This window comes from Cylas formicarius, unplaced genomic scaffold (genome assembly GCF_029955315.1).
Source record: "Cylas formicarius isolate icCylForm1 unplaced genomic scaffold, icCylForm1.1 PGA_scaffold_1__22_contigs__length_36826433, whole genome shotgun sequence".
In the NCBI taxonomy this organism is placed as follows: Eukaryota; Metazoa; Arthropoda; class Insecta; order Coleoptera; family Brentidae; genus Cylas; species Cylas formicarius.
The window spans coordinates 12,187,008-12,208,782 of record NW_026844264.1 but is presented as its reverse complement, the minus strand read 5'-3'; the positions used below and the strand labels follow the sequence as shown (position 1 = coordinate 12,208,782).

General features: G+C 33.0%; 2 protein-coding genes across 2 annotated transcripts; one reads left to right on the top strand and one right to left on the bottom strand.

Annotated features, from left to right (window-relative positions):
- Positions 1-14,409: 14,409 nt before the first annotated feature.
- On the bottom strand, positions 14,410-16,412 carry LOC132696444 (uncharacterized). Its single transcript, XM_060661261.1, has 2 exons — positions 15,779-16,412; positions 14,410-15,472 (listed from the first exon to the last, which is right to left on the bottom strand). Exons 1-2 carry the CDS (start codon positions 15,785-15,787, stop codon positions 14,471-14,473), a joined length of 1,011 nt encoding a protein of 336 aa, XP_060517244.1. The 5' UTR covers positions 15,788-16,412; the 3' UTR covers positions 14,410-14,470.
- A 3,727-nt stretch (positions 16,413-20,139) lies between these two features.
- LOC132696350 (uncharacterized) lies at positions 20,140-21,333 on the top strand. The gene is made up of 2 exons (XM_060661122.1): positions 20,140-20,154; positions 20,701-21,333. The coding sequence occupies exons 1-2, from the start codon at positions 20,140-20,142 to the stop codon at positions 21,331-21,333; spliced, it is 648 nt and encodes a 215-aa protein (XP_060517105.1).
- Positions 21,334-21,775: the final 442 nt, after the last annotated feature.

The following is a 21,775-nucleotide window of genomic DNA, read 5'->3' as shown; positions in this document are numbered from 1 at the left end:
AGTTTTTATGAATCGTGTTACTGCTTGATTAATACCAATTAACAAATTCTATTAAAAGCCAATGTGACCGGGCAGATATATAACGTACATCGTTAGAAAATATCAATAGGGAAACCACTGATGAAAACAATTAATCCTAAGAATATAAATAATCTTCGTGTAATCAATATTTTTAAAGCAATATCAAAAATATTTGATAGAGTTTTGTATGGTATATGTAGGTACAACTACTTTATCAATAATAATATCATTTGAACCACAGTGCGATCAAAAATCCAATTATAATTTCGTTAAAACCTAAGTACAAGCGTACATTGAAAGAGCGATCTAACCAACCCAAATCTGATAGCATTATGACGAATTTGATATTAAGTTTACTGATCATTTTTTAATAAAAAGTACAACATTTCTACTTTGCAGAAACTATCAAGCAAAAACACTGTTAAGAAAAGAGAACCCTTTGCTCACATGTTAATGATAGCTTGTCATATTGACAGTTTAATACATTTGTTCAAAAACAACAGACGAGCGAGGTCATCGTGGATTTTGCTCTTTTTTTATATAGTTAGTTATGTTTTTTAGGTTTTTTCATTGTTTTGGGAAATATGTAATTGCTTTATTTTTTGTCAAAACATTAGTAAATCGTCTAGTAAAGATAAATTGTGATGTTTTCTTCAATGTGTAATGACAAGACACTTTCAAACTTATAAAATGTTTTGTCTACAAAATTTCCCAAAGTGACCTAGATCGTTTTTCTCGTGTGTTCTTTAAATGTTATGAACGACATACTTGGAACATGCGACAAAAATATGATCATTGATGCTACTAATCACAATTTGCTTATAAGTAAACTAAACTTTGACAGTTTTTATCTAACAAGTTTCAAACATATACTCCAATAATAAATATTCTGATCATATTGCTTTACTTTCTGGAGTTTTCGGAACTTTCTTCTGTACTGTAAAGTATAAGCATTTGTCGATGACCTGTAGTTGTATTGTTGTTTTAATGCGGATGACCGGGAAAGAACAAAACTACCACTTCCATCGATCGGTTTAATATAAAAATTCATGATACTCAATTGAAATTGTTATCTACAGCAAAGACACATATTCTGTCTATTATGTTATCTTATGTTTGGATCTAGAGAGTAATACACGAATACAAAGAGTCAAAACTCATCTTTATACGGACATTAACTAAATTAAATTAGAACAAAAAATGTTCAAATTTTCACAGTATTTTAATGATTTATGACAGCTCTTTCGGAAACACCATGCCTATATCAAATACAAAATATGAAAATATTCCAACATCTATATATATATATATATATATATATATATATATATATATATATATATATATATATATATATATATATATATATATATATTTCTGGGCTGAGCGTCCGTTTAATTTGGGATTCATTTCGCTGCCATAGAGAATCTTCTACTTTCAAACAGATTTAGCATACATATATATATATATATATATATATATATATATATATATATATATATATATATATATATATATATATATATATAAACAGGTAGTAATAGATTTTTGATTACCGGTGTAGGATTATAAATTAAAATTTAACAACAGCGACGCATTTAAATCCAATTCGTCATGAAGTAATAGATTCAAATATCTCATTTTGTTAACCTCCATAGCTTCCAATAAATGTAGTTTTTTACTTTTTTATTGATGATTATGTAAAATATCAAAATTATCGTCAAACTTGTGCATTTCTGAGTTTAAATGAATAGCCCGATATAAATTTTGGAACATGATCTATACGTCAACTTGTAGACTCCGGATTTTTAGAGTTTTTGGTAATTTAGTTTTATTTATTTATTTTTAAATGTCCTATGGTGTTTTCAGTTTTAAAAGCAATCTTAAGACCAAGATAGATGTTTCGAAATTTTCTTGCTAGGTTCTCCTATGTATTTTTTTGCTTTATAAATTTTTAGGTCGGTGTTTAATATGGGATAGAGAGTTCAAAGTCAGTTCAAAAAGCTTTTTAGTTATAATCTATCAAGGAGGGGCCGTAACCATTGTTAAAATTTTCTGGGGAAAGTGGTATATTAATTAGTCTGTGGATAAAAGCATAAAAAGCAGCCATTTTGTGCATGTAAAGGTGATTTTAATTATTATGTATTATTGTGTCCGTGTATGAGGGTTTATGGTAATCTAATTTGTTCTGTAGTTTCGTTATAGTTACATCCAGAAAGTTTAAAGAGTTATCTATTTCCGTCTCTATGGTAAATTTTATACGGTTATCTATGGATTTAATATAATTCAAAAAGGACTGCGCTTTTCTTTCCGTTCCAGTGAAACAAGCAAAACATCATCTACCTATCTATACCTCCAAAAAATTACTTTACTCAAAGGATGTTTATGTATGATATTTTCTAAATTATCCTTCAAAATTTCTGCAAGTAGTGGACTAAGTGGGTTTTCCATAATTAGTCCTTCTTTCGCAATATAAAATTGACCATTAAATTCAAAATAATTTTGATCTAAACAAACTAATAAACTATATAGCAAGTCTTGCTTTATGATAGAGTTGACTTGTCTCTTAGTAAGAATATGTCACTGTGTTGCCGGAACACCTGTCATAAATCAATAAATAACTTTGAAAATCTGAACATTTTTTGTTCTAATTTAATTGTGTTAAATATATTTTCATCAAGTAAAAGTCACCTCAGTCCAAGGACACCAACTGATTGAAAATAGATAATTGTCAAGTTTTGTTGTTTCTTAATAAAAATCACTTACTTTTTTGTTATAACCTTCTTAATGTTAATGTTAGTGCCATGTTTCGGTCCAGTTTTTCTTGAAATCCAGTGCGCTATTACCGACGCATTATTCTAGCTTTTATGTCAAAGCAACTTATTACGAAACACCCTGTAGATGATAGAGAAAATTAAATTAAAATTGTAATAATAATATTGATCTAGTTTTAGGTGGTCCTAAAGTAATTAGATGCGTCTTTGTTCGCTACGCTGCTGTCGAAATAGTGTTACTTAAATACCTACTTATCTTAATTTAATTGTCAGGGGCACGCTACACGGTTTTATTCGTTAAGGCTTAAATTAACAGAAGCGCCCAAACTGACTCACGATCTCTTATATAAGCTCATGTTTCTGGAATTAATTGACTATCTACCGGGTAGCGTCTCGAGTTTTAAGCCAAATAAAACGAAATTTTAGTGAACAATATCCATTATGTATCTTTTTTCGGCAGGTCAAAATTTGCCCGTGTTGAATCTTCTGAACACTCCGTACGCGAGCATAGAAACTTTAACGGCGTTAATTGTTGCGACTTATTGCTTATGTTCGCATATGAATTTGATTTAAACCAGTTGGTGTTACATGTCGCATGTACGCAGGTATAAATAAATGAAATCTTATACGCGAAAGATTATCGATAATATTTATGCATATGAACTTTATATTGCGAAGTAACCGCGATGGAACTGATGTGGTCCAATGGGCGCTGCTTTGGGAATGCTTTATGTTCCACTGAATAATAGATCAAATATTATTATACGAATACCATAATACACGCGCAGAATATTGGAGCTTGTTCATTTAATTAAATACGTTTTTTTCTCTATTCTATTAATAAAATTCCTAGAATTAGAACCAATGAAAAGCAGACCATATGATTAACTATTTTCCTCATTTCCATATTAATAAAGGTATATGAAATAAAAAACATTGATCAAGTCCTAAGTTCTAGAGTATTCTAGAGGGTGGTTTCTCAAAATAACACAAACATAAGCACAATATAGAAAGGAATTCCGTATTTATGGCTATTGTTACTATTATTACAGTTTTCACATATCAAAAAATAGAGCCTGATCGACTGAAACCAAGTTACTTAAGACTCATTCTATCGCCTTAAGCAACCGATTTTCCATTATTATAAATGTTCGTTTTCCTTGACATGTCCAAACGGTATAGCGTAATTAGAAATACTTTACCCCTCCGTGTGATGGCAACTAGTTCCCCATTTATAATTATTATGTTTGTTGATGTTGTTGATGTGTTGTGGTTAGTTGATCATGCCTTGGGATTTTTTCACATTTCAAATCCGTACGGAAGCTTCCATTAACATTAACACTAAATTTAAATGTAGAGTATAACCGTGAATGATTACGTTGTGAAAACAGCCTTTTTACATAGTTCAACTTTGTTGGATATTTAAATGAAAGGGTAAAAATTAATTTTGATTTTCATATATTGTTCGTTTTTTGAATTTTCTATTGTTTTACTTTCCTCGCAAGGAGGTATGGTAATTGTTCAAAAATCCTGAATTGCTTATTTTCACTAGAAATGGTACAGCTTTTCATGCCCGCGAATAAGAACATTTGTATATTATAATATATAATACACAAAAAGCGAATATTGATAATATCTGACATATAAACCCCTAAATATTTTTATTATATTATTACTTTTTCGATATACTTGTTTATTTTTGCTTAAAAGGGAGTTTTTACTGGCTCCTTTGTACATACTGAGTGTAGGCATCATATGGTGACGTATTGCTGCATTTTTACAAACGTTCTCACTCAGCGAAGTTTGGCAATAATAAATGAAATGGGATTGATTGGGTTCAACTAAAGAGCTTAAGCTTCGGTAATAAAAATGATACACGCTGTACAATAATAAAAGTTTTCACCTGGCTTTGATAAATTTTTTAATTTTAATCACTATAGAGGGTATTTCAAAAAACATGTGCCAAGTCTCTATAATATTATTCGCGTATGGTACGTATATTGTATTTGTCAATCTTAGGGCTACTATAACCGCCTACTGCTCCACCTACATCGAAAACTCGAACTACTATATAAGTAGCTTCAGAAAATTTGGCACAAATTCTTATCGATATACTTTCATTTTAACTCTCCTTTGTCGCGACACTAAGGAGGTCTAAAAACGCTGTTCTTATAGATCATTTTGGCTAATTTTTGGCAGACAACAAAATTCCCTGCGGCGACGATCGACCCGTGTATATTTTACTCTCCTTCGGTAGGTGATGAGCTAAATCCTGACTTAACCCGATTAGGAGAGTCGCGCTCACGAGTGCGGCATTCTACCGACTTGTTCGATCCGTATCATCTGCATTGTGTGGAAATATAATTCTTTATTACATTTTTCGCCGTATAATCGATTACGGTCGACTTAAACGCTTCATCAACTGCGGAGTCGCGTTGGCATTATTAGCTTTGTTGGTCAGCGTCTATCTATGGCCTTATAGTTTTACGGCCGGTCATTTGTACGTTGGATGACGACGATGTTCATCAAATTAAGGTTGCATTAAAAAGACGGTTACCAATTTCGTGGTAAAATATAAGCGATTTTAAATTCCAGCTATCCCGGGCAACTTTAGCGAGCTGCCCAATTGTCCAGCAAATAACTCGACTATGCATTTACTACATTCAAGAGACTCACAATAATAGTGTAATAAAAAACTATACAAATAGTGTTATTCGTTGACATGAAAAGCTGTACCAATTCTAATAAAAATAACCAATTCAGGATTTTTGAACAATTACCATAACTCCTCACGAGGAAAGTAAAACAATCGAAAAATCAAAAAACGAACAATAATCGAAAATTAAAATTAATTTCTTTTAAATATCCAGCAAAGTTGAACTATGTAAAAAAGCTGTTTTGGTGGTTAGTGAAAATGTCTGTTCATCTGGAATCACAGTGTAATCGTTAAAGGTTATACTCTAAATTTTAATTTAGTATTAATGTTAATGGAAGCTTCCATGAATCCATTAAACGATCAAATGCGGGATGTACTGTTTCAGCTAAGGGACATCCTTACTAATTGGAACGTCCACAGTATATCAGATACTTATATGCGTAGGATGTTTGTTAGGACATACTATTAGTATATCCGACTGTGAGGATATAGGGTCTTATATAGATATACCAGTGGACGTTACTTAATTATTAGGTTATTTCCAACAGCCTATGAGCCAATTGGTTGTACGACTACAAAAATTCTATCCCAATATTTGGTATTCGCGTGTGATGGAATTAACCTATTGGGTATGGTTGGTGAACTCATCACTGGAGTAGCCGGCGATATTTGAAATGCATAAGTTTTTTACAATTAATATGTAATCTTTAATTTTGCTTTTGATGGTAAAAGTGAAGGACTGCCGATTGTTACCGTTACCGTTTTTCTATTGTAGATATGAAAAAATTGTAGGTATATAATACAGCAAAAACATAGAACAACCTAACCTACAGTATCTTAAAAATAGAGTAAGATACTATATCTTGAACTAAACTCTAAAAGAATAACTAATATTTGACAGGTTTTCTGTCATTCTTTCATGAAAGTAGCTTTTTTTCAGCCAAGCAGCTATTGAATTCTCACATTCTTTTGATGTTTGTGATGTGTTTGCCTTCTTGTCCGCATCTGAAAATATTTTAGTTTTGAGAAAGACAGGTTTTATATATATATGTACTTTATAAAAATAAAATAAAAAAAAAGACACTGATATCCTATATATTTAAAAAACAGATTTAAAAAAACCCTTCCTCCGCTTTTTAAATAATAGCTTGATTTGACGCTGATAGTACTCTCATCAAAGTGATCTTAGATGCTAATCTCCACGATGATGTAGGTATACATTTATGTGTTTCATTTTATTAAATACAAACCTCATTAAACTCTAAGATCTCTTTCTTGAGAGTAGGCCTATTTTCATGCAATATTTTTTTTCAACCTAAAAATTTTCCTAGTTTTTTTTTTTTGCTCGTGATGGTACCTACTATCACCATGAAAACAAGCCTTAAAAAAATTTAATGTGAAAATTGTACTTTATGAAGGATGATTTCTAAAATTAATACTATGTTTTTGCGGGGCAATTCTTGCATCCACTTTAAGAAAAAAATATACTAACCATACTATATAACTAAAAATATAATTTTGTTGTGGGGGATTTTCTCTAACATTGCTTACTTAAATAAAAAATTAGTTTATTTTTGTATGTCTAAATTTAACTGCTCGAGAAACATGAAGAGAAAGTGGATTTTATTTTTGTTTTCATAAACTAAGCAATAAGATACAAAAACAAGTCTAGAATCAACAAAGGTATGTAATCTAAAAAGTATATAGGTTACAAAAAAGTCACTTTTGATTAGTTAGTTCTTCTCTTTAAAAAAGGTATCAACTAAGCAATCACCATGATATATATTTTATTAAATTGTATTTCTTATACTTGATTTATATCACATTTACGTCGTATTTATTTTTAAAAAACATAATACCTACATACCAAATATTAATTTGCTTAATTTTAATTTTGACTTAGCAAAATAATAAAAAACAAATAAAATAAAACAAGGCATGATGTTGGTAGACTACACAACAATGGTTCGTTCAGCTTAGAATTTATCAAATCTTATGTTATATTACCATGAACTAATACTTATATGAATTATTAGTTCTTCAGTAATAATAATACCACAAAAAAATAACTGAAATGAAAGCACTGAAAGCAGTAAGCACAAAATACTCAAAATAGACGCCAAGTCACCAACACCACCAACAAAAACAAGGCTGAAGAGATGGCGGGCGACGAGACGGAGGAGAAGCGAGTTTTTTGTAATTTTCTCACTTAGAGGTATTTAGATCTACTAGATATATTTTTTTATTAAAATAGCGTATCTTGTCTCGTTCGTGTCCAAAAATTATAAAAAACAAGTTGATTCTAACTGTTTGATTGCGTTTTTTTTAGGACTGACACTGACCAACACTGACGTCGATGTAGATGTGCACAAAAACTAAGTATTTTCCTTCTCAGTTGTTCAAAATTTAACTTTTTAGATTTCTATTCTAATGTTCCCATTAAGGAGCAAGGGGATATCCTCCGGCCATCTGTTTAGAGAAATGAGGAAAATATTTAAAATAGAGCGAAATCGTGGTTCTGGTCGCCAAAAAACATCTTGAGGAGAAGAATATTCACAATCAGACAAATCAAATGACAAATGAATGCAGTTATCAATCGGATATCTGAGGGGTTCTTGAAAACATATTGATATTTATTTATTTTAATCGTCTCCGCATTCACTACCCCAACCAAAATCCAAAAGCAGCCGCGAAATAAATAAAAACCCACCGTCTTCTTCTTTTTTACTTTAACCATACTGAAAAGCTTGATGACGAATGGTGTGCCTTCGTCAAGACTACGTCGTAATGATCAAGGAAATGATTAAAATTCGCGTTACATTAGCACAAACTAATCTTATTGGAGGACAATTGAAAGCTAAACTAGTAAAAACTATTGCATTTTCTTAAGGATTTATGGTTCAGATAAGTTTTAATAAAATCGAAATATAAATAATAAGTAGTAATCAACAAATATTAAATCAGTTTTTCAAAGAAACTTCCGAACTTGGAAGTACACTTATGCGGGATTTCTCCTACGTCAATAACGCCATGACCACTTAGGCTATCATTTCAAGATGAAGGGTCAACATCTGTGGCGCAAGCCGCACGGCGAGAACTAAAGGATAGTTAACATTAACATGTACCACAAGGCTTTTCCTGAAAGACAAATAACAAAAGAAGCATTATAACAAAATGCCTAGATGTTTCACGTTCGGTATTATACTATATATTCACAAATACAATCTTTTAAAAAGTTCAAGGGTTTTCTTTTCCTCTTGTGTGCGTTACAATCATCAAATTCCATGACAAAACTTTAAAAATTTTATTGATATCAAATCGAAAGAATATTTACGTGTGAAACAGGAGTCGCATGTGCAAATGCTTCATCCGGTTGAAGGTTATCAATCCCATCGTATTAATTTCCGCCTAAGATAAACCCGTTTGACTAAGGGGACTACTTCTTGGTCAGTTTTTGTTAGTATTTGTTCCTTGGTTCGTTTCTTATAAACTGGTTTGGCTTAAGACCAGCTAATTTGGTCTGAAATCAGGTTTGCCCGTTAATCTCTAAGAAAAAAAGACGAACAATTTAACTCCATTTTCAATGGTTTCACCTCTTGACTGTCATAGATTAATACAAACAAGTGCAAAATTGTAAGCTTTAGCAGATCCAAAAATCCAGTAACTTTCATCTATCAATTGAATTCTGGGTCGCTGGAGACACAAAACCTAGTTAAAGATCTTGGAGTTTGGCTCGATTCGGAGCTCACATTTACATATCACATTGATTTTATGACTAACAGAGCTATTCTATTGCTTGGGTTTGTTTTTCGGGCTTCGAAGGGTTTTGAAAACATCTTTACGTATAGGGAGCTGTACTGTGCACTTGTCCGTTCAATTTTAGAGTATGCTAGCTGTGTCTGGCAACCACACTATGCAATTCACAAGGAAAAAATAGAGCGTGTGCAGCGTAAGTTCCTTAGAGGGATATGTTTTAAATTGGGAATGTCATTTGAGGAAATAAACTACGAGGAGATTATGAAGCTTTTGAATCTGAAATCTTTGGGGAGTAGGCGCATATTTTTTAACATCTCTACATTGTACAAAATCCTTAATAACTTGATGGGCGCACAGATCTTTTGGTACCTGTTGGTTTTCATATTTCTCCTATTAATGCAAGAAATAAGGCTCTTTTTAAAATTGATTTTCATAGGACCAACTATGGCGATAACTCGCCTTTGAATTGAATGTGCAAGCTGACAAATATTTTACTCTCAACTAACGAGCATATTGATTTATTTTCTGACTCTCTCGGTCGTTTTAATTGTAAAGTAAAGAAGACTGTTTTTAATCAACCTGCCGCCTTGTAAACTTGGTAGTTTAGCAATTGTAAGTGTTATTTGGATTAAGCATTATTACTCGATTGACATGTGTGGATACTATTTTTCTTATTTTTCTTAGGTTAAATTGAAATTGAAAATGAAATTTTTACAAGGAAAATTATTTGCCAGAATATCTGAGTATACACCTACAGGAGAATGTGTTATTTAGTGCAATCCTCTACAAGTAATCCCAACATAAATATATTTTGAAGTACTATTCGAGCTATCCGATTCATCACTACAAATATTCTTAAACAACACATTTCAGTTATCCGCGAAAACGTTACGTCACCGGGTATATCCGGCGGCAAAAGGTTAAACACAACACACAGATTCCATCCTCTGGAATGTCTCTTTGTCTTCCCAGACATTAAAACCTTTGCGTCAGGCAATATTCGTATATCAAGTATCCTCCTTGATACACTTGCACAACCCAGATGCACGCGCGAAGATGCTCAAGTTATGAAAGCCTGACACCATAACTCCCGAACAAGAACAATAAAAGTCAAGCTTGGGACGTACAGGGTGTGATCCCGCGATGTTATTTCAGATCGTACTGGGAATCGGCTATTGTTCCGATCTTTTAGATGGAATCTCTCTGATGGTTAACTAATATCGTTTACCGATTTATTGACCCGAGTTTGTATGGCGATATACGCGGTGTCCGAAAAGTAAAAAACATGGCAATTAAAACCGCAATTTTTGATTGATATTGCGGTTAAAAATTTCTGGTGGTTTGTGGTTGTGGTTGTGGTTAGTCAATATAAGAGAACTTTTACCTTGCAACAGACTAATTTGACATAAAAAATGACATTACTTGTGTACGTCTGCGAAAATGCCTTCTTCAAATACGGTTCTGTAGAAAACTACCCAAAGTATCGTTTTTTAAATTTAATTTTGAAAGGGTGGAAGATACCTAAATGAAATTTTGACTTTCGAGCTTTGATAAAAGTTACTGCGGACAAAATTTTAATATTTTGTGTAGGAGCGTCGTTAAAGGGGGGTTGGTTGGTTAGAAAACTTGTTTAATTTTTTTCTAGCAAATTATATTTTGAAACAATTTGCTGTGAAATAGGTAGTCTCTTTCGTTAATTTAAAAAAGCATTTGACGTTGTTTACTCTGACATTGCATTGTATGGGAGGCAGACGAATTTTGCATAGAAATATCGTGTCATATTTAACAGCTAGGAGACTATATTAATTAATACATTATTAATATTAATATTATGCAAGATGATGTAAATAGCGACATACTGTTAAGTGAGTGCGGGGTGTCGCAGGGTTTTGTTCTGGGGCGACCACGAAAAATGTTGGACTTAAAACACACTTTGCTTTTGCCGATGATACTGACGGGGAGAAACTAGTATTGAACAATACAATACAATACAATTCCAAAATAAAATGTGTCTCAAGTTCGCTTCACTATACAGGAATCTCGGCTCCTATTATACCAACAGATTTATGTTTTAGGAAATATCGATGAAAAGCCAAAAATGGCAGATTTCGTTTTTCGGCAGTAAGTTCAAAACGGTTCAATTGGCAACTGTCAAAATGTGACAGTTTTTTAAACCAATAAGCTAGCGTGTATGACTCAATTGTCTTTTGCTATTTCGCATTAACTTTCTTTTTTTTTATGGATGCCACATTAAATTGTTCGATTTCTAGAAAGAGCGTAAAATTTTCAGTTCAAATTTGACATGCGCTTTTAATAAGCACAACGTTCATCATTGAGCTGTGGAAAACCCCCACAAAGTGACAGGTCTTTCCAAAAATCCAAAATTCCAATCTGGCGGGCATAAGAAAAATGAAAGTTAATGCGAGTTGCGAGATAACAAAAGGCGCTTGAGATATGTCATAGACGCTGTCTTACTCGTCTTAAAAAAGTGTTTTAGATTTACTGACGCAACTCTGAAGCGAGTTATCAAATACACTAAGTTTCTTCTAAAACTATTCCCATTTAACTATTGCTATAGGAGCGGAGATTGCTGTATAGAGAAGCGAATCTCGGACACATTTTATTATAATAAACTAAAATAAATATAGTTATAAATAATGTTTAAATTAAAAAAAAATAAATTAGTAACCAAAAAAGTGGTTCAGCATATAAAATACCTGCTTCTAATTCATAATAAATTAAACTGGTCTGAGCATATTGAATGTATTTCTAAATAAATAATAGCAATAATTCCAATAATATACAGAAATAGGAAAAACTTCAATGATAAACGAATCTAGTCTATAATGCATTTTTCCTTTCATATGTGCTATATTTATTGCCAATATGCGGAGCAGGTGGTAAACCTAATTTTAACACTGCTCAACTGCTTCAGAATAGACTTTTTAAACTGTTATTTAATGATGGAATATTAGCAAAACAACGGACAGGTTCTATGATGAACTTAATATTCGTAGGCTTAATATTATATTGGGGTTTGAACAAATTAAACTAATTTACAAAGGACTACGGTAAATAATATTTTCCAAATGCATACAAGAACAAATATAGGACATAATAACCGTTTTCTGTTAGCTATGAAGATAGACAAAAATTCATAAAACTTAAGAAATATTAGAATGTTTGGTAGACAAATTAATATATACTAAGTTATTGTTATAAATAAGTGAATCTATCAACACTGTGATAAATAATTGTAAGTATTCTCGAGGCCAGAGCTATTAAGCACTGTTCAGAGAATTTGTTGTTTTCAAAAAAAATCATAAGAATTACTGATTTTGCTGTTATTATAGGAAATAATTATATTCCATGAACAACTATTGCACTTAAATTTTATCAGCATTAACTTTGATGATCCGATCAAAAATATTTGCGCTCTGAATTTCATATAGGTATCTAAAGCCGTAACCTGTGGAGGCGGACATGCATAAGGTTTGGGTTCAGCAAAATATCATTGTGTCAATTAGGCACCACTGTTCCTTTGCTTTAAACTTTATAGTAATTCACCTATTAGCTTAATTTGTAACTATGCTCAGACAAGTTTTTTCATTCGTTATGCAACCAGACTAAGACTGCATTTAGAAATTAAAATGGAAGACGAACTTATCAATTGGTGTATGTCAACTCTGCGAATCAGTCGAAAATTTTGTATTCGTTTCGTTTTCTGCTTAATTATCGCGGCTAATAATAATTTTCGTTGACATTTCTGACGCAAATTTTAAATTTTCATTAAACTTACATGATACGGGGACAACGAATTGGGACGTCGCTGAATTTTATATGGGAGACGCGGTGTAGCTGGTTTAAAAAAAACTAACATTGTTACGGTACATGTACAGAGGCACGCACGTGTTGTTACGCAACAAGAACATCTTCAGCCCGTAATTGATGGTCATCTTGGTCCGTTTCTGGACGCTGGTATGGGTTTCAAGGGCGAATATTATTAAGACTCGGGCAAAATCGGTTTCGCGGGCAATTATTTACCTGTTATGGCCGAATAATTCAAATCCTTTACGGCGCACCTCGCCATTATAACTGACCGAACTCGTTTTGTTTATTGGTTGCCAACAAAAAAAAATGCAATTTGATTAGTTAATTAAAAATCTTTAAAATCCTACATTATCTATTTACTTCATTGATTGATTTTTTAGTCAGCATTCGTGATGTTGATAAAGAGGAGGAAATTGTGTCAAAAAGTGTTAAAAAATCTCTGCCTTGTGCGTTTTCAATGAAGACGCCACTTATAAACATATACTTCAGAAAATATAACCTATATTTTCGAGATACATATCTTACCGGCTCTTTTTGTTTACATTTGATAGAGGTGTTTAGGGCAGTAAAAGAATAAGTTAGCCCCAATCAGATTACGTGGCCCAGATGACACTGATCCGTATTTTTGTCGAGACTTTTGTAACATTGTAACAAGTAACAATTGAAAACGCTATTCTTTTGTCTTTAATTTACTTTCGAGACTCGAATTAAATGTTTTCTCGAACAAAACAAGTGAAATATGAGCGGTCCATACTATTCTGATCAACATATTTTTTTTTTTTTTAAGTTTAACTCACTCTCAGGAAAAGAAAGCATTTCCAGATCTGTTTTTATATAAACTTTTTGTGTTAACATCACCGAAAGAATCAGCGTTGACGTTTAGTATCGTATTTAAAAAACACCATGTAAAATTGGTTGGACCTAGCGTTTCGAGATCGTTAAAACTAAGTAAAAATCCACTAACCTAGTAACCGTTGCTTAAAAACTTAAATGCCACGTATCTCGCATTTTGTGTAATATTTGCAGCTTCTAGGTTTTCTTTGAATTACCCTGTATAATTATATTGTACATTATATATACATCCATGATTGTAATTTCGAACCTTATGCCAAGACTAAAAGCATTATAACTGCCATCTATAGGTTAGCGGCTGAATTAAGTCGCCTTAAATAAGAAAGAGGACTTACTTCGGTTACCGTTTAAATCAGAACGCTACATAGACAAACTAACCAAAACTTAGGCCTTGATTTTCCTGTTAAAAATTTAACTTGTTTAATTTTTAAATGATTTCAAAAATCGATGAAGGAACATTTTAAAGTTAACGATTTCTTGGAACAAATTTATATTATAGCAAACCACAAAACTCGATTTTAAATTTTATTATTTCCAACAGGGTTCTAATAATTTAATTATTCTAGATTAACTAGTCAACTCAGGCACTCGGAACGCCGTAGACTGCGTGGGGCTTGACCACTTTCGGCACTCCGTACTCGGCTTTGGGTGCGCCGTATTCTGGGTAGGGTACCGGAACTCCGTACTCTTGGGCAGGTCCTCTGGGAAGCGTATAATCGTAGGACGTGATCACAGGAGCGCGGTACTCTTCGTGAACTTTTGGAACTCCGTATTCCTCGTGCAATTTGGGCACGCCGTACTCCTCGTGGATTTTGGGAGTACCGTATTCAACGGCGGGAGTTCTGACGTCGATTTTGGGGATACCGTACTCGTACGACGTAACGACGGGCTCTACATGACGAGGCACGCCATATTCCTGCTGGGGAACTCCGTACTCTTCATGCACCTTCTTCGGCACACCATACTCTTCTGCTGGTACTCCGTACACCTGACGAATCGGCGCGGCGATTGTCACTTTGGGAATGGAGTACTCGTAAGATGTAATGACTGGTTCCACGTGCTTTGGTACGCCGTACTCTTCGTGCAGTTTGGGGACGCCATATTCCTCATGTACTTTGGGTACGCCGTATTCTTCGTGCACTTTTGGAACACCATATTCTTCGTGTATTTTTGGCACTTCGTACTCAGGCACCGGAGCTTTGGGGATAGCGTATTCGTAAGAAGTAATGACTGGTTCGACCTGTTTAGGAACGCCATATTCTTCGTGTAACTTTGGTACGCCGTATTCAGGTTTGGGTGCGCCATACTCTTCATGAATTTTCGGCACGCCATATTCGACTTTGGGGACAGCGTAGTCGTAGGATGTGACGACAGGTTTGACCTCTACCCGAGGAGTTCCGTATTCTTGGTGGGGTTCAAGCGGCAAAACAACCTTGGGTATGCCGTATTCCTGGGAGAGCGTGGGGTGCGATTCGGTCGTAGGAGCTGCGTAAGCTTTGGGCACCCCGTAGACGGTGTGCGGAATTGGTGCGTCGGCGTAGACGCTAACTACGGCCACACTGAGTACTACGCACAATGTAATCTAAAAAGTTCATGCGCGTTAGTCTTCGTTGGGGTACCGATCAATAATTTGTGTTTTTTTTTATGTATCTTGAATGGAGATGGCAGGAGGTAATAATAATAATAAAATAAACCTTAATAATAAAAAGCAACTAATATAAAGTAAAGGAAGACCTATAGTTATTGATTTTGATTGTTAGCCTGTCGTACTGAACCATTAGATAACTAAATAAACCTTAAATTTATTACATAGCAATTGCAAAAGTTAAAAATCTAGGTATCCAAAAGGTAAAAAATTTAATAAAAATTGTTAAAAACGATTCCTTACCATCTTCATGTTTTCTGTTCGATGGCAGTCGAATAACTCACAATTGGTGGGTAGTCGTTAAGTAGTTTTATACGTTCCCTTGTCCCGACACGTCCCTCGCTAATTTCAACTTAATGACTGTATTAGTGGCATTAAGGTTTCGGAATTTAAAAGTCGAATTTATCGGTAAAAGTAAGGAAATCGTGAGCACCCGTCGCTCTTGGAATTTCCGCATTGTCGTATCCTGTTTTCGAAAACGGTGGAAACTTTCGCCAATAGAACCACATTTTTTGCGAAATTATCGTTGTGATATTATCTAATGTGCAAAAGCAGTTTTAAAAATTTCGTTTTAGAAATTGCTAAACATAAAAATGTGAAAAATCAAACAATATTATTGTCCAGGAACGACAATATTGTTTGAGTTTCACCCAACAACAAAAAGATATGGGGTAATTAGTTTGTTGACGCTTCTAATATAATTAAATTCAATAGAATCATAATATTGCAAGTAACCACAAAAGACAATTAAACACGACGAAAATTACAATATCGGATATTAATATGGCTTGATAACAAATGTTTGATTTATTATATTATTATTATATATTATATATATTTTATACATATATTATTTTATATTATATATTATATTATATTATATTATTATATATACAGGGTAGCGCATCACTAGGCATAAGAGATAATTTTATCGAGAAATCTTTAATGCCAATGTTACTTGTATGGATGTGCTGCATGTAATGAAAATAATTGTTGTTATATAGAGTAGCTCATAAGCATATCCCAGCGCTCAACTTCCTTATTTTAAATGATAAACTTTGCATATGATTCAATTTTTGGATTTTTGATAAAAATTGGCTTCAGTTTCTTAGATATCTTGATTAATTTTAAAATTTTGAAGAATGTAACATTATTTTAAACAATGCTTCATTTTTAGTCGCGTATTATGGGGCGTGATAATAGAAAAAACGCAGTTTTGTATCTTCTATAATGATGTAATTAATTGCTATATTTTGGAAACCCTGTAATCGATAAATCAATTCTCAATATCGATTTCGAAATGAGGATTCTTGTGTTTTTGCTTACCATACAGGCGGTTACCATGAACCAAAAAATGGTTAAAAGACGCACTGTCCAAAATTTTTAAAATAATCAAGATATCTAAGAAACTATTGGGATTAAATATAGCGAAACCTTAAGGAAGCTACTATGATATTTTCTCAGAAATCGAAAAATGAATAATATTTAAAATAAGAAGTTGTGGTGATGCACTTACGAGATATAATAATGGCAACAATTTCATCGTATTCAGCACATTCAAACCAACAACTTTTGTATTTAAAATTGTTAGCTAAAATTAACTATTATAGAGATACAAAAGAATCCAGCAGCATAGTAAGCTACTCTATATATTTCATCTCCATTTACCTAGGACAAATGCGAGTTAGGCATCAACAATTTTAACTTAATATAATTGTACCTAATATAATATAAAATAATAATGTAAGTAATTTCTTTAAAATTTATTGCTTTTTTAAATAATGTTTTTCTTTATATTCTTTAATTTACTTTCTTTCCTTTTCCTTTCCCGTCGAAATAAATTCAAAATAATAAGAATAAGTTGATTTATTGCGGCAATAAGATCAGTGAAACTCAGTGCAATTTAACCCTACAAACGTGAAAATTGAGTGGCAATAAGCTACCAAAATAATAAATAAATAATAATAAAAAAAATAATTAAAAAAAAACATGCGTTTTATCCTATATAGATATAACTATTGTTATATACTATTATAGTAGTCACAAATCTAATTAAATAATATAATCATATCAAAAACAGCGTTTATTTTGTAAATTTGTTAATTTATTTAATCAGATACTTAATTTCGACTAAAGGGGCGTATATTTTGTCATTTTATGTTATTTCTTTTACTTTTAACATATATTGTCTCCATTTACGTAGGACAAATGTATGTCAGGCATCAACAATTTAAACTTAAAATAATAATATATAATATAATATAAAAGAATAATGTAAGTGTTTTCTTTAAAATTTATTGTTTTTTAAATAGTGTTTTTCTTTACATATTCTTTCATTTACTTTCTTTCCTTTTAATTTCCCGTTGAGATAAATTGCCTATTCAAAATAATACGAATAAGTTGATTTATTGCGTCAATAAGATCAGTGAAACTCAGTGCAATCTAACCCTGCAAAAGTGAAAATTGGGGGACAGTAAGCCACCAAAATAAGACAATTAAAAAAAAATATGCGTTTTATCGTATATTGGTATTATAGCTATTGTTATATACTATTATAGTAGCTACACATTTAATTAATTAATATAATTATTTTATCAGATAGTTAATTTCGACTAAAGGGGTATATATTTTGTAATTTTATTTCTCATTGCTTTTAACATATGAGCAAATGAATGGAATGAACTTAATTTTTACTATTGCTTCCCTTTCTGTACATAAGTATCGCCAATTAAAAATTGGATTTCCTCTGTAAGTTCCTTCAGCCAAGCTATTAAATATATATAAAATATTAAGTATTGTATTGTAAAGATCGGCCTACAGGGAAGGATGGTTAATCAATGCTAGAAGAAAATATAGAAGTCTTTGGCCAGTTCGATTCTTTGTTTCGTTTTTTTTTTATTAACTTTACTACCGAAGTATTGATCTTCAATGAAATTTGCTGTCAAAATCTGCAAATTTTAAATATAGACAAATGAGATCCCCAGAAAATTATACTTTTGAATATATTTTTTTAAATCAAGTGATCTTTGCCATATTTAAAATTGATTTTCACAAAGGCTACCAATTCTTGCAATTCTTGCCCGTCCGCTTGATGCGTCAACCCAATTAAAACCGAATTAGGCGGTCGGTCCTTCTAAACGTGCTTTAATTAGATCGACTTTGAAAAGTAATCCAGTTACTTTTTCTTTCATACTGTCCGGACTTCAGGGCCGTATCACTAAAATCTACATGCTTTAAGACTCGAGAATAGTTCCCGAAAATAGAGTCCTGAAGGGAAAAATGCATTTTTCGGAAATGGATAACGGATAATTAATGGGCTATGATCAATTACCACATGTATCGATAGTAACTTACAAATAGAGGAAAATGATTTCTAACTGAGCAAAACTTACCATCACTAGTTTTATTATTATTTCTTTAATATTCAAAGCGAGAAAATATGTCCAGATTTTGAATAGTTTTTGGTAACAAAATTTCACACCAATAGTTTCTAACCAATCAAAATTGATTCTTTTTTATTTTATCGGAAATCTTTCTATGGTAGGTAACCAACGGCAAATTATATTTTAATTTTTTTGATATTACCACAAAATATTCTTTTAGCTTTTTTTATTTAAATGGTTCTCCATAAACTAGAAATTTGGTTTATATATCCAGCCTTTTCTTCTTAATCACAGCAGCAACCCCACTCCAACAAGCTTTTGCTACAAAACAGAGAACTTTTTAAATCAAATAATATGTTTCTACTCACTACTAGGCACGGGTTTGGGAGTAATGGGATGTTTTCGGAGATATTACCGCAAAGCTTGAATTTTAACGTTTGTCAATTCTGCCAGTCATGTCAGTGAATGCATTCGTGTTGTTTTGCAGAAATGTACCCAAAAACTAACGTTTGTAGAAAAAGTATAGTAAGCAACACGTTTGGTAAACTTTTTAAGTCACTCGTTTATTAAAGACTCGCTCCGCTCGTGCCAAAAAAACCGGTGACTCAAATGCCTTTTACCACACTTGTTGCGTAATATACTATTCCGAATGCTTCACTTACTAATTAAGAAGACAAATTAAACATTGTCACAAATGAATTTTTCTACTCCCGTCTGTAGAATACTTAATTACCCACCGATCTAGCGTGCGGGAAGCGTCACTTTACCACGTCAATTTCGTTTCCCACGAATCCCAGCCATTTCGGATGTTTCCGAGATTTTACCGCACTGATTTGGGAGCGATTGGATGTTTTCGGAGATATTTCCCCCGCTTTGAATTTTGACATTTGTCGATTCTGACGGTAATTTTAGTGAATGTATTCCTGAGTCAAATGCCGTTTACCGTACTTGTTGCATAATATACTATTTAAACATAATCAAGTGTGAAATTTTCTTGCCGAATATCATTAAATTAAGACATGAATATTCACAATATATATGAACATTTTACAAGATTTCAGGGGTGGCATTTTCGTCGAATTTTGAGTACAAACAGCAGCAAACCCCAGTTATAATAAAAATTTAATGTCGTTCTGAATTGACATTGCATAAAGTGTAATTTTTATTTGTCTTAAAAAAAATTGCATTTTAATGCTAACCTGGGTACTCCGACATCAAAACATGTCTGCCCTTTGCGTAAAATCTTCACATTTGATGATAGATCCAGCCTGCTGAAATGCGCATGATAGTGGAAAAATATACCCTATATTTTTTTAGTGTTTTCAGTGGAAAAAACATAGCGAGTCCGGTCCTGTCTGAAATAATTTGTAGATGCAGTATTTTGCGAGGATTTCTTTGATATCTTAGCGATGGGCAAAAAGTTGAATTTTCATTCAATAATTTTGTATCTTTTTTATCAAATGTAATATTCCTTTCACTTGATAACGCGCTTTTTAATTATCTATTATATACCCATAGAGTATAATGAATTACTAATTATGCCGTTCAAATTCTAAACAACAACCGAATTACCCCCACCTGATATTTGAATTTTTTGATAGAGTACTTATACTATCGATCCCGTGAAAATTGACACATTCTGCTAGCGTTATTAGTACTTTAAACATGGTATGTATTACAGTGTAGTTCAAATTTCGCTTTTCCCAAACTTATTTATTTTCAAACTTATATACTTTCTAAATTTATCGTCTACATGTAGAAATGCTTAATTTCAACTTTTAGATTCAGCTACGATCGTTTGTGCTGCTGTTGGCTGTCTTCGTAAGTGGTTGTCTCTCGGACGCTCCACTGTTGCCGTATCCTCCGGCGGAACCGATTGCACCGGTTCACCCCTATCCACCAGCAGAACCGATCGCACCAGTTCAGCCTTACCCGCCAGCGGAACCCATAGCACCAGTTCAGCCTTACCCGCCAGCGGAACCCATCGCACCAGTTCAGCCTTACCCTCCAGCGGAACCCATCGCACCAGTTCAGCCTTACCCGCCAGCGGAACCCATCGCACCAGTTCAGCCATATCCGCCAGCGGAACCAATACCGACAACCTCGTTGCCGTATCCACCAGCAGAACCTAAGGTGGTATCAATTTCTCTGCCCTACCCTCCAGCAGAACCCAAAGTTGTACCCATTTCTCTTCCCTACCCTCCAGCAGAACCCAAAGTGGTACCAATTTCTTTACCCTACCCGCCAGCAGAACCTTCATTACCTTACTCTGCTCCAGAACCTAAAGTAGTTCCCACCATATCGTTACCTTACCCTCCAGCGGAACCTAAAATACAAACCATTTCCTTGCCTTATCCCCCGGCGGAACCAAAACCGGTGGTGCACTCTTTCGGACCGTACCCACCAAGCGAATAACTGGAAACTGGAAATCAACACAAGCCATAATATTGTTGGTTCAGTAATATATTTCGTTTTGTACATTGTACGTACATACAAAAATGTATTTATTTGGTTTTTGTTAAATAAATGTTTGACATCGATATTGAACTCGTCTTTTATTATACGTACATGATAGTGATTCTATATTTAAAATATCCCGATGGTTGGTTTTATTATTTCTTTAGTTTTGGTTGTTTTGGTTAGTTAAAATTTCCTCCCTGTTTCTTAAAAAGGGCAATTTATGTGCGTTCATTTATTTGAAATCTTCATACTTTGTGGCGTTTGTTGTAATGTCATCAATTATTATTCGAAAAAAATGTCTCTTAATTTAGCATATAGTAATAGCATATAGGTTTGTCTGTTATCTGTTAGAACAATTCATTATTTTCTAACATTCCGAATGAAATTTTTTAAAATC